The sequence below is a fragment of the Castor canadensis genome, chromosome 5 (genome assembly GCF_047511655.1).
Source record: "Castor canadensis chromosome 5, mCasCan1.hap1v2, whole genome shotgun sequence".
Lineage (NCBI taxonomy): Eukaryota > Metazoa > Chordata > Mammalia > Rodentia > Castoridae > Castor > Castor canadensis.
Window position 1 is genome coordinate 107,761,184 of NC_133390.1, and position 13,774 is coordinate 107,774,957.

The 13,774-nt window shown below is 40.9% G+C and overlaps 1 protein-coding gene across 3 annotated transcripts in view; it reads right to left on the reverse strand.

Moving 5' to 3' along the window:
* Positions 1-4,426: 4,426 nt before the first annotated feature.
* Ppm1l (protein phosphatase, Mg2+/Mn2+ dependent 1L) overlaps positions 4,427-13,774 on the reverse strand; it is a 270,446-nt gene continuing 261,098 nt past the window's right edge. For all 3 annotated transcript variants that reach the window (XM_020165500.2, XM_074073882.1, XM_074073881.1), the window contains exons 3-4: positions 13,221-13,382; positions 4,427-9,820 (exon numbers count right to left, since the gene is read on the reverse strand). In XM_020165500.2, the coding sequence (XP_020021089.2) occupies positions 9,474-9,820; positions 13,221-13,382 (509 nt within the window). In that variant the 3' untranslated portion in view covers positions 4,427-9,473. The remainder of the gene's footprint in view (positions 9,821-13,220; positions 13,383-13,774) is intronic.

Sequence of the window (13,774 nt, forward strand, 5' to 3'; positions counted from 1 at the left end):
TACTGTAAGGAAAAGAAGAGCGGCACTTCTGTGCATAAAGCTTAATAACTTTAATGTGTTGATTTTTGTCTGAGTCTTGTCATCAGAGTGAATTTTAGCTGTTTATCGTGTACACAACATAGAATTAGTGACGGCATAAGCACATTAGTCTTTACAATGCTGCCTGTACCCCAGCACACATCCAAGGGACCCAAATGACACGCATGCATCTTGAATGACCACGCACTGCCACACTCCCTGAGCTCAACTGCATGTGATACTCCACCAAACTGACACTGCAGCTGGTTTCAAAAGTCTCTTAGAGATAGGTATAGACAGTGGGAATAAAAACCAAGAGCAATGAGGTTTTGTCAAGGTTTTGTTGTATTATTATGGATGGTTTTTAGGGATTAACTCACCAAAAAGCCTGATTGATTTGACCAGTCATTGTAACCTGTGATCTAGACCTGTAATTTAATTATTAAATACAATGTGAAGATTTCTAAAAGAAAACACTGCTAACAAATTAGGATGCTGGTACCTATTGATAAACAATTCCTTTGAACATTAAAGTAGCAAGAAAATGCTGATGGAAAAAATTTCGTGATCTTGAAATGAGTACAAATTAGAGCTGTTTTCAAATTTAGGAGGATAAGAAATCAAAACTTTTGAGATATGGTGTCATGTGTGAGAAATACTACTCCTTCATGGTAGTTTTCTTCCCTTTCCCCTTTCTCTCCTGCCTCATCCTTTCTTTTCTTTTTTCTTTTTTTGGTGATATTGGGGTTTGAACTCAGGGCCTCACTCTTGCTAAGCAGGCGCTCTATCACTTGAGCCACTCCCCCCAGCTCCTCCCTTTTCTTTCTTAATAACTGGGCTCCACCTATGGTTTTAATCTTACCAAATCAGAAATTAGTTTGTCTTAATTTGAAATTCCTCTTATAAGTTCTCATGGTTAAAAACAAAGCGACAACAAAAGACTGACTTCTGAGCACAATGAGATATTCTCAATTTCTTACCATTCTCTCTCTAATATAATTAAATTATAATTCAATAGGATTCTGATGGTTTAAGGAAGTTGACCAGGGTAGGCAAAGAATTTAGAAAGAAGTGGTGTTCTCTTCATCATTCTGAGTGAGGTTAGCCTGGTCCAAAAGACCAAAAATCATATGTTCTCCCTCATATGTGGACATTAGATCAAGGGCAAACACAACAAGGGGACTGGACTTTGATCACATGATGAAAGCGAGAGCACACAAGGGAGGGGTGAGGATAGGTAAGACACCTAAAAAATTAGCTAGCATTTGTTGCCCTTAATGCAGAGAAACTAAAGCAGATACCTTAAAAGCAACTGAGGCCAATAGGAGAAGGGGACCAGGAACTAGAGAAAAGGTTAGATCAAAAAGAATTAACCTAGAAGGTAACACACACGCACAGGAAATTAATGTGAGTCAACTCCCTATATAGCTATCCTTATCTCAGACAGCAAAAACCCTTGTTCCTTCCTATTATGGCTTATGCTATCTCTACAACAAAATTAGAGATAAGGGCAAAATAGTTTCTGCTGGGTATGAGGGGTTGGGGGGAGAGGGAAGGGGTGGAGTGGGTGGTAAGGGAGGGGGTGGGGGCAGGGGGGAGAAATGACCCAAGCCTTGTATGCACATATGAATAAAAAAAAAAAAAAGTGGTGTTCTCTTGTGATTAAAAAGAAAAGTCTCATATTAAGGGCTAGTCTTTGGTTTGTACTTGAAATCAAGAAATTATAGTACTCCAGAAATAATTTTCTATATAACAAATTCACTAATTTATATTCTCAGGAATACTAATGCAGTTTACATGGGTGTGAGCAAGCTCTTATCATTCACTATTCTGTATAGGAAAGAATTATCCTAATTCTGTCACATCCCTACATATCTAGGCCCAATGGAGGAAATCATGAAAGATACCAATTTTTACTCCATTCAGCCAATAAAGAATTATAACTTCTGTGAGGACCCTGCTTAACTGAAAGCCCCAAGTAGGCAGCAATGTACCTAACTGTTCATTGCTGGAAACATTTACTTAGTCACTGCCTGGCACATGGTAGGTGCTTAGAAAAAAGTTAACAGAGGAATGAATAACAAAAAAAACCAGTGTTTCCAGTGAAACCTATTCATAAGGTAGAAAAATCTGTTACAAATGCAATGATACTTATCTATATATATTTTAAAAACATATGTTTTCCATATAGGAATAATGGATATGAACGGAGTCCACACTGAGGTCTTTAACTCTTTAATGACTACTTTCCAGGTTTGTTTCAGAATAATCATTCTTCTGAACTCCCTAAAATTCCTTTTTTTTTGTTTTCTTTCTCCTGACTGCCCAAGGAATGTCAAGGTGTTATTTAATAGATTTTGTATGAACTAATTGAGGTAATGTACGTGCTATAAGTCAAAACTGTTTATTTCAGTACTTGGAGAGTAAACTGAAAGACATTGTGGCAGATATTCATGTTTCAATGTATGCATGTATTCAGAAAAATTAACAAAGGGCAAACATAGCTTTCTAAAATGGAAGCAACATGATAAAAGCGAGAGCACACAAGGAAGGGGTGAGGATAGGTAAGACACCTAAAAAATTAGCTAGCATTTGTTGCCCTTAACGCAGAGAAACTAAAGCAGACACCTTAAAAGCAACTGAGGCCAATAGGAAAAGGGGACCAGGAACTAGAGAAAAGGTTAGATCAAAAAGAATTAACCTAGAAGGTAACACACACGCATAGGAAATTAATGTGAGTCAACTCCCTGTATAGCTATCCTTATCTCAACCAGCAAAAACCCTTGTTCCTTCTTATTATTGCTTATACTCTCTCTTCAACAAAATTAGAGATAAGGGCAAAATAGTTTCTGCTGGGTATTGAGGGGGTGGGGGGGAGAGGGAGGGGGCGGAGTGGGTGGTAAGGGAGGGGGTGGGGGCAGGGGGGAGAAATGACCCAAGCCTTGTATGCACATATGAATAATAAAGGAAAAAAAATAAATAAACAATAAGAAATAAGTATAAAAAAAATAAAAAATAAATAAAATGGAAGCAAAAGTTGTGGAGTTTTCCATTGTATTATTCCACTTTCTGAATACATACCTGAGATAAAAGAATAATCAAGATGATAAATACATCAAGACTGCTTGGTTGTAGCCTTGGAGCCTAAATAAGAGCATTCATGATGTGCTTGCTTAATGTGCACGGGTCTAGGCTCTCCGTGTGGCAGAACTTTTCATTACACTCAGCAGTCACCATTTGTCCTTACCTTAAGGTGAGGAGATTTAAAATCTACACAGGAGACAGCATTCTCTTGGGTAAGACGTCTAGTACATAATCTCTACAGGATTTTTTAAGCGAGTCACATGACCTTTCATATTCTATGAAGCAAGAACACGCCCTGGAGTTCATTTTTGTGGAATTACCTGTCATAAATTGGATACTTACTAGTACTCAGGTTGGGGTCTGGGAAATAACCAGTTAAAACACTCCCAGTTGTAGCTGTGATTATGTTTAACTGATTTCAATTTTTGGGGGGCACTTTAAAATGAAAGCCTATTTTAGTATTTTTTAAAATTTGAAAAAGGGGTATTTCCTCTTTGAAAATGGAAAAATTCTAAGGATTCATGATTATAGTATGTCTAGGAACTGGTATGTGTATAGAGCCGGGGATAGTAAGGGTATTTGGGAGAGCCACATGTGAGTCACACCTGTCTTCACTGGGAAAAAATGGAATAGGGACTGTAATTATATCACTTTTCACTGCTGATAAGACAGGCCTCCCTTTTAGAGTGTTGGCTAACGCTTTGAAAAGCAGTTGCAGCTGCCTTCTACCAATCTATGTAGGGTTGTCAGAAATTGTTATTAAACATGAGCTGTGTATGGTAAATCTGGTAATCCACATTTCAGATAAACTACGGATATGTTCTTCATTTCTGGTTGTCCTAAAGTCTCCCCCATGCCCTAGCTCCTTGAGTATTCCTACCTTTGCTTCTGCATGAACACATTTAAATTATGAATCATCAAATTAAAATAGACATTTCTGAAATAATGCATGATATTCCAATTAGCTGCTGAGTTGCTTCAGAAGGTGATGAGAGAACATGTGGGAGATACAGCCCTCTCCTGTATAGGCAGCAAGTGACCCAGGCAGACTTTTTGCCCCTCCCCCATCTGCCACCAGAGCCTTTACAATCATCTGTGCTCAGAGCTGGGATGCTGGTTGCAGGAGGTTTTCAAAATTATTAAATCAGGTTCAGCAAATGTCATATGGGATTTTGTGTTTAAACAATGCCAGACTATTGGACTTCTAGAATAAATGGAACTATATCTCTAAATATCATCAATTCTTTTGCTTACACTTGCTCTTTGGTGAAGTTCTGAACAGTGAAAATGCCTCTGATGATTTAGCAAAATGAACAGTTCCATGTTCTCATCAAAGACCTCAATTTGGATTTATTAAAGTGGTTGTACATGTGATGGTGTGTCATTTCTAAACACATAAAGATCATCAGAATCAACTCTTGGTTTAACAGTACACAGCTTAACATTAAATAGAACAAATAACAGACAAAGCCTTAACATTACTAAGAATCAGCAAAAATTTACATATTAGAAAACAACTAGAAACACATATTTAATGGAAGCTTCATGGTACCAACTGTTCTATGCCCTTTGTGATCTGTTACTTAGCCTGAGGGATCTTATTTTCAGCTTTTTTACTATTTTAGACACCATCCTGCGGGTAGAAAAATTCCTAAATATTGACTGTAATTTAAAATTAGAGACTTTACCCCAAATTCATCCATGTCATGTTTCATCAATTATTTGGGGATTATCTGTCAGAGTCTCCTAAACAAATTTACAGGCTGAGAGTGACTAGTACAGAGCTATGGTCAAGCCTTACATTTCAGACAAGAGCTAGCCCACCAAGCTTAACCATGTGTACAAAATGTGAAAGGTAGGATGACACGAGATAGGAGTTTTAGGCCATTCTATCTCTACTTGATTTCAAGTTATTTCATTGACTCTGGAGAGAGCAACAGAGGAGAGAGAATAAACAGGTGTGAACAGTTTACATGTACATTACTATACAATAGATACTCCACTTAAAAATCTAGTTAAAATTTCAAGTGAATTAAAATCAAATATGCATTTTACCCATTTTTATTTTTCTATATTTTTATTATTTCATCATGATGAACCATAAAAATATTTTGATTCAATCTGGAAAGAAAAGATAACTGTAAAAAATCAACTGAGACCTACTGGAATGAATTTGAGAACTGCCCAGCTATGGCAAATTTCTTTCTTATTGTTTACGTAAGAGGAGGGAAATGATATTTATAGTCTTAATACGATTGTTAGACTTCTGCTCTCACTGTGAGGCTGCTGGTGGTCATATTAAATCATACTGTTTTTTAACATTGCTTCTATTAACAAGTCAGCCTCTTACAATGAAAGGATTGGTGCTTCTAAATTGCAATCAACTGTACTCCTACTACTAAAACTCATGGTGAATGAGAAAACAGCAACATTTCAATATACCAGAATTTCCCCAAAGTGGGTTCTGTGGAACATCTTTGGAATGTTACCAGTTGTTACTCAAGACAAATTTCTGTGATCAAATTAATCTGGAAAACAATGAGCTAACAGAAATTACATATGTGCTGTCTTCCCCTCATCTGTAGGACATTTAAATTAGAACCTTCAGTGAACTTAGATGCACTTTCTAAGAAAGTATGTGTTTCTCAAACGTCTTTGACACTAAAACCCTATGTTTGGAAAAGCGTTTTAGGAACTCGTGTGCTCTGGTACACATGTTGGGGAACACTAGATTCCTCTATTCCTGCAGTGTGCCACTAACTAGCTCAAATCCAGATACAGTTAAACAGGACCAGCATGACATCTAACAGTCACGTCATTTTTCTAGAACTGGATCGGGAATGCTGTGTGACAAGCGAGGACAATTTTGAGAGACTGTTCAGGAAAGATCAGTCAAAAGGAGAAAATTAAGTTTGAAGTCAATGGAAAATGAAGTTTTAAAATAAGTATGTTTTCTTATACTTTCAAATGTATAACGAAATGTTACCCTTTCTGAATGCAAGCATTCTACTGACAGCAGCAAGAAAGTTAGATCTGCCAACAGTTGAGGGTGAAAAAAAATCAGGAAAACCGAGATATACCTGGCAAAGAAAAATGTGATCACCCGCTCATACATTTCCAGATACCCCAGTGATCCAATCCAATAGTGGAATCCATTTCCCAGAACTGCTTCAGATAGGGCTGAAATGATGAGCCATCACTGTCATGCAATCTTGTTTGCCATTTGTGCAAAATGTCAAAAGCATTATACTTGCATGAAATAGGTGTTTTAATTACCCAGCTTACATATACTTCTGCACTGTAATGCTCTCTGTAACACTGCTGTTCAAGAGGCCAATACCTTCAATCCACAACAAGCATCAGAAGGCAGCCACTGATCAGTAACGAGAACATATGCGTGTCATGTTGGGGTACGCAGCCACTCCAAGTTAATTGCCTTCGGCAAGTTGGTCACGTAACAAAAAGCAGATCTTGGGAACCAGCTTTGGCGTTTTCTACTTAAGTATAGTTTATTTCTATGATGAAAGAACTGCAAACATAGTAGGTTTAAAAACAAAAAGCCCCACCCCATTTGAAGAGTACAAATAGCCAGTGGAACAGCAGCAGAGCCGTGCTTTATGAGGACCTGGCCTTGGCATCGTGCTGGGGTTTGAAGCATGTGGTCACTCCCAGCTGCATTTCTAAACAACTAAAACCATACCAAAATTTGGCACCATGGGGACTGTTGGCAATTTGAACTCAGGCTAGTGAGGGAGTCTGGGCAGCCTCGGTTGACAATTCCAAAGCTTTGGCAGTGCTGTTTAGGGAAGCTTCACGTGCAAATTTCTCACATCAATTTCCCTTTTACCTAGACTCAACCTTCTGGAGCCTTTAGAGAAGGGTAGCAGCCAGTGCACCCTGGGCATCCCAGGAATGCTGTCTGCAGAAACCTGACAAGTGGACGAGGGCTGGGAGAGAGGGCTCCAGGAGGACAGGGGAAGGGAACAGAATACTCTGACTTCACACGTAACTATTCATCAAACTGTTACTATTTTGCTTAGAACATCTAACCTTAAAAAGTCTACAAGTCATAGTGGGTGGAAAAGAGGCAGAGGAGTATGAGATATACACTCTATTTGGTTAAAATCACAAATAAATCAATGCTACAAAGCAAAATTTAGAAGATGCCTTGTAAAGCTCAATGGGAAAGTAATGTAACCCATGCACAAAGCCCTGTATGTTAAGAAATTTTGCTTAGTAAACAAACACCCACTTAATAGTTTGGTAGCTTTTCTTTTTCATCTTTACCAAAACATTACTATTTTCATTTTAGAAAATAAAAGTAAATGTGGAAATTAAAAACACCTTTCCTTGTTACTCTGCATTTTTGTGTTGAGCAAAAATAACAAAGGAAAGTTGACTGTGAACTGTAAATGCTGGACCTTCAGTGAGATGGTGGGCAGTGATGACTGGAGTCCTATCTCCCAGCAAACTCAGTCACCTGGCCTGACCTCCCACACCTGACAGCAACCTCATTGATTTCCCCACATCCCCCTCCCCCACCCTCCCTCAATACACACAGGCAAAAGCTTAAATCTAAACTGGTGGCAGATATTTTGTACTGAAAACAGTCTATGGCTAAAAAGCAATAACCAAGATTCTAATTCTAAAGTTGGGAAATACAGTACACAAAAGTAAGCAAATCTCTTGGGACATCATTATGAATTCTCAAGGCAGTCAAAGAAAGGTAAGTTCTTGGAAAAGTCACCACAGATGGCAGTCCTCAGCAGCACAAGTTAATTTCACTCTCCAGAGGTCTCTCTTTCGGGGAGGCCCTGCAGCTGAAGGAGGACAGAGGGCAGGACACAGGGGCATGGCACCCACGTAGGAGGCGGCCAGTGAATAGGCCTTCCAGAGGCTGTGTGGACAAATGTCCACTAGGAAAGAACAAAACCAGGTGGGCCCCCTGGGGTGGGGATGCAAGGAAATTCTTGTTTGGCTGTTTGAGCTGCTTTAGCCGGGCAAAAGGAAAATCCAGATTTTCCATAAATCAACATAAAACACTGAGGTTAGAAAAAAAAAAAAAAAACCCAAAAAACATGACTTTGGCGATAGGAAACAGAGAGCAGCAAGCCAGGCCCTCAAGTGATCATGGGCCACTTATAATTATGGGTTCTTCACTGAATTTTCAGCCAGCTTTGCTGCCTCAGCACACAGGTCCCCTAGGACATGTGCAGTCTTCCCTTAAGGCTACCCAGGGCAGATTGTGTTTGTCTGGGGAAGGGACCTGGTGTGGATGGGGATTTACAACCAAGTGTGAAAGGCCTTTCCACAGCTGAGAAGAGAGGAGAAGCAGTTTGCCAAATTCCCAAGCATGGTGGCTGGGAACTCTGCTCCTGATGTCAAAGGATGCATGCGGTTCTAAGCTGCTTCTCCAATCACTGCTTAAAAGACAGTTGAGAGCTACTGAGCTTGGGGTAGGAAAACTGCACAGAACCTGGCAGCATGGTGGTCTGACCAGCGCACTGCTTCTCTCAGTACAAACAAACTTTGCAAGGGGCTCACTCTCCCCCATCCACCCTTAAAGATGGAAGGAATAGATTGTGATTTGCTTTTCACATTCCCCCCACAACAAATTGTGGTGTCTAGTGGAAAAGTAAACAGCTGCTTATTACACGCAGGAAGAGGTAAGCAAATGGTGAGGTCATGCACGATGAGAGGAGACACACAAAGAACTGGGCAGGTGCACACGGAGTTTAGCTAACTAATAAAAGGAGTGAAGGGGCGGGGTTATTTTGGCTATGCAGGTGGCTGCCACTGATCTCCCATACCCTCCACTTCCCTCAGTCTCCAAGAACAGGAGACAAAGAATAAATCATTTCAAATCTGCTTCCAGGCTGCCGTAGAGCAGAAAATGCAAGCTCAGGAGGACAAAGCATCTTTGAACCACTCTGTCCCTAGGTAGAGGGCACTGCCATGCCATCCTGACTCACTGGCAGTGCAGTGGCCTTTCTCCTGCAGCACAGGAGGCCTGCCCTGACCGCTGGTCTAGAGAGGACATCAAGGTTGATGGCTGGCGGGCTGTGAAGGGGATCTTGAATCTTAAAAGGGGAATACATGACACAGCTGCCGTTCACCTCACACATGTGGATCTATACTACCTATTTAAATATTTTGGACATTGATAAAAGAGTTGGGAAAATATGAAGGAACCATTTTCCAGCCAGGGTGTCTCTGTTCACCACTCAGTATAGACCTAAGACCACCAGGGAGGGGGAGTCAGTGTTTGGGACAATGATCCTAATGATGACTCCCACACATTTTCACTACATTAAAAGAGACCAGTGTGTTGAGAGTCCTGCAGCGTAAGGTGGCTGAGACCCAGGAAGGGTTCACTGCTCCTCTGTTTTGCTGCTATTCCTGAACTTTACCACCATGACAGTAATATTGTCAGGGCAGCCTCTGTAAAATGACTGTAAAACTATGCTCTTGGCCCCAAAGTGAGGTTCATCCAAGCGCTCCTTGATGAATCGAACTGCTTCTTCATTGCTGAAAGCATCCCACAGGCCATCTGATGCCAAGATCATGAACTCGGGCTGGAGTTTGTCCAGGTCAAAGGTCAGGATATCTGGATCGGGGATGACCACGTTGAGATTTTTCAGTGGATAATCCCCCAGAGACCGAGACATGGCCAGGATTCCCTGGACCCTCCAGGAGCCATTGAAACTGATGAAACCACCTGGAAAGACAGAGCGAGCCTGTTAGCTTGCCCAGCTGACATCTGTCTCCCACACCCAGTACAGTTAGGGTGAATGTGTAACAAGCTGTGCTAGTGCCTGGGAGCTGGGCCACAGGTCATCCCCCTCTCCCTTGTCACCACCAGGACCATGGCTTGGGGTTTAAAAACCTGCCAGTAGATCCTCATCTCCTCATTCTTGGCACTTCTAAGGTTTTCAAGAATATTAAGGGTAGGGGATCGGTTTTACTTAGCACACTGTGGCAGCTCAGTGACTGATGAGAACACTTGTGCGGAGTTTTGAAGAGAGTAGTAAAGGAATGCTGAAGGCACCAGAGGGATCTCTGGAATAATCAGCCAGACTGAGGCCACTCTTGGGCACACCTATACAGATCTCAAAGAAGCCCCCCAAATAGGATTGGTATTAAGGAAAGCATACAAAATATGCTTGTTAAAGGCTCACGTCAGGCTGTTTAGATTTGATCTCTGATTCTATCACTTCTAGTTACGTGTAACTTTAGATGAGAACTTCTTTTCTGATCGTTGATCTTCTTGGCTGCAAAATGGGGACATTGTCTCATCTACTGTGTTGTTGTGGTAAATCAAGGATTTATTCCATATAAATCATTTAGCACAATGACTGAACATAATATGCACTAAATAATGTTATCTACTATTTTTGTCCTTAAAGGAGTTAGAACTTTGTTTGTTCACTTGTTTGTCCAATAGGTATTTATTAAATACCTACTTCATGAAAGGCAAGTTACAGAATATGAAGTTATATAAGATATAGAGCTTTCTCTTAAGAAGTAGACAGTCTGAAAGAAATGATAAGCCACAGATATCAAATGCTATCACACAAGGTAGAATTCTTATGGGGGGATGACTACCTGCTAAATGCTATAGGAAGAGGTGTGGTTTGTGGATGTGATGACCAGGGACGAATGAGCATTAAAGCAGGGATGGAGGATGTTCCAGGTTGTGAGGTCTAGTGGGTAAGAACAAGAGCTCTGAAGTCAGATAGTCATGGTTTCAATTCTGGTCTCATCATTCACTATATGTCCTTGGACCCACAAGCTTCTTTGAGGTCCAGTTTGTTGGCTATAAAATGAGGATAACGTCAACCTTGTAACATGTTAAAAAAAATGTATATAAAGCACTAGGCTTGGCTCCTAGTACAGAGTGAACACAAACGGCAGAAGACTTTGAAGCTGTTATTATGGAAAACAGCATAAGTAGTGGACACAGAAAGACCAACTTGTACAATGTTTGGTTCAGGCTTACTGGTGTTTATTGTTGTGTTAAGCAAGAGGGGGAGACATGTCCTGAAAGGAAGGCTGGCATCAGAGAAAACACACAAAGATGGTAAATCTAATCACTGTTCCTTAAGCCCTCCTGTAAAATATACCCTTCATCAAATTATGTAAAAGAATAGAACAGGTTAGATTAATCTCCTTGGAGATGGTATCCAAATTTGCTTCTATAAGAAATCACTGTAGATTGAGGGTGTGGGTGGTGGGTACGAGCAGGAAGAGGAGGATTAAATGTTGGTGACATGTACAGTGCTGGATGCTAAGGTGGCATTTCAGCTTTGTGTACATGCCTTTGCCTGTGCTTATGCAAGCATTAACTGTGTCAAGTCCAGGCTCAAGAGGACCCTCATGGGGAGATGATAAAAAAAGCCAGAGTATTTTGCTTCTGGAGCTCATCAAAGTGTGATGGATGCCCTGAATCATTGTTTTTGCCATCTCATCAGCAAGAAACCTGGTCAAAGATTTCATTCAAAATTATTCTGCATTACAAGCAGACACAGAAGCAAAGAGTTGTAATAAAATTCAACACTTTTTGACTCAACAGCACAGCTTCCTACTGTGAAAACACAAATGTTCATTAGGTTCACTTCATTTACTCTTCAGGCAGAGGCTGGCCTGTAGAGATGGAGAGTCTCTACAGATTAACCAGACAGCGGGGCCCGTGCAGGTCAGAGCATCCCACTTGCTCCACTCTGGCAGCTGGTTTGTGGCCTCGCATGTCATGAGGTTGTCAGTCTGTGGAGTGAAGAAATTCTTTTCTCACAGGCATAAAGGAATCTCCCAGATCTAGTTACATGGAAATTTTTATTTTGGTGGGACTGGAGTTTGAACTCAGGGCTTCATGCTTGCAAAGCAGGTGCTCTACTGCTGTAGCCAAACTTACAGTCCATTTTACTCTGGTTATTTTGGAAATGGGTTTCACGAAGTAAACCATGATTCTCCTGATCTCAGACTCCCAAGTAGCTAGGATTATAGGCATGAGCCACTGGTGCCCAGAATAATTATGGAAATTCAATAATTAACTGATAAACTTCCTTAGAGTGTTTGTCCAAGTACCTTAAAGAAGCCCACCCATTTGGACCACCCACTTGAAACTGCAACTCCCTGACACTCTCCATTCCCCACCTGCTTTATGTCTCTCCACAGCAGTTACCACCTTGTGATATACTATGTAACTTATTTAATTTTTTACCATCTACCTACTCCATCTCCCACCCCTAGGCCAATTTGAGAATGTAGACTTCCTGAGGGCTTTTTCTGGGGGGAGCAGAGATGGAATAAGTGAGTGAATATTGGGACCCCTGTACCCCACTCTAAAATACTTACTAGGGTTCCAGGGGCATGACTCAAGTGATGGACTTCCTGCCTAGCAAGCATAAGGCCCTGAGTGTGAACCTCAGTACTGCTAAAAAAAAAAAAAAAAAGTTAAAATATTTACCTATACCAGTCACTGTGTTAGGTATGGAGACGAACAAGACTGAGTTCTTGTCTTCAAAGAATTCAGAGTCAGGAAGGCAAGCCAGATGAGAGAGCCAGGTACATGCATGCATTGCGAGAGGAGACCTAAGAGGTCCATATAGGATGATAAGGAAGGACAAAAAGAGCATCCAACCCAGACTGGGAGATCTGGGTCACACAGTGTGACAGGGAAGGCTTCCAAACAGACACCCTGATGCTGCATCTTAAGGGACAAGGAATTTTCACCCTCTAGACAGTGGGAATGGCACTTACAAAGGCACAGATGTACAAAAACAAGGGTCACTTGGGGAATGATTAGGTGTTAGGCATGCTTGGAGGGAAGCAGGGTATGACGAGAGGTGAGAATGAGGCAGGAAGCAGGGCCCAAAGATCTTATTAGTCTTTAAAATGGAAAAGGCCCTCTGGAATCTTTGACCATGAGAGGGGACAAATTCAGTGGCATTCATTTGGTAGGAAACACTATACAGTCAAGTCACAGCTATCTCAGTAGCAGTCTCTGTGGTCGCCAACTAATCACTGGGTACTGAACACATTTTATCCTCTACTCTGGGCAAGTGCCATGTCCACCAAACAAGATGGCAGACATTCCTCAGAAGTGATCCCATGCTCACCAGCTCTTTTTATCCTCTTTCTTTCCTTCAGTTGGTAAGGTTTGTGATCATGAGACAAGGGAATGGCATTCCCATCTTTGTCACATAGAACTCCTCTCGAGTCACCCACATTGGCCACTGTTAGGTCTTTGTCTGATAGTAGAGCTATTAAACACGTTGTACCTGCAAAATAAAAGAAAGAAGCAGTGAAGAAGTGCAGCAATTCATCAAGGTTCAATTGCTTCTCTTGGTTACCAGACTCTTCTGTCATTAAAACCACTCCTGTTAGGAAAGAATTTTACTCTACCTACTCTGGGAACGATCACTGTTCTTCACTCAGCAACACTGATTGCATCTGACAGTCAATCTTCTTAACCATGTTAAGAGTGGCACTGATAACATTATCATTTTCCTAAATCACTTTGTTTCTACTACTTTTAATTTTTAAACAAAATACTTAAAAGGATTAGAAGAGAATTAAAATCATTTTGAAGTCCCACACTATTCGTACATATTTTCAGCTTTTCACTGGTGCTAAGTTTCTGAGGAGCCCCAACTGAAAGGCGTAGGTAGGA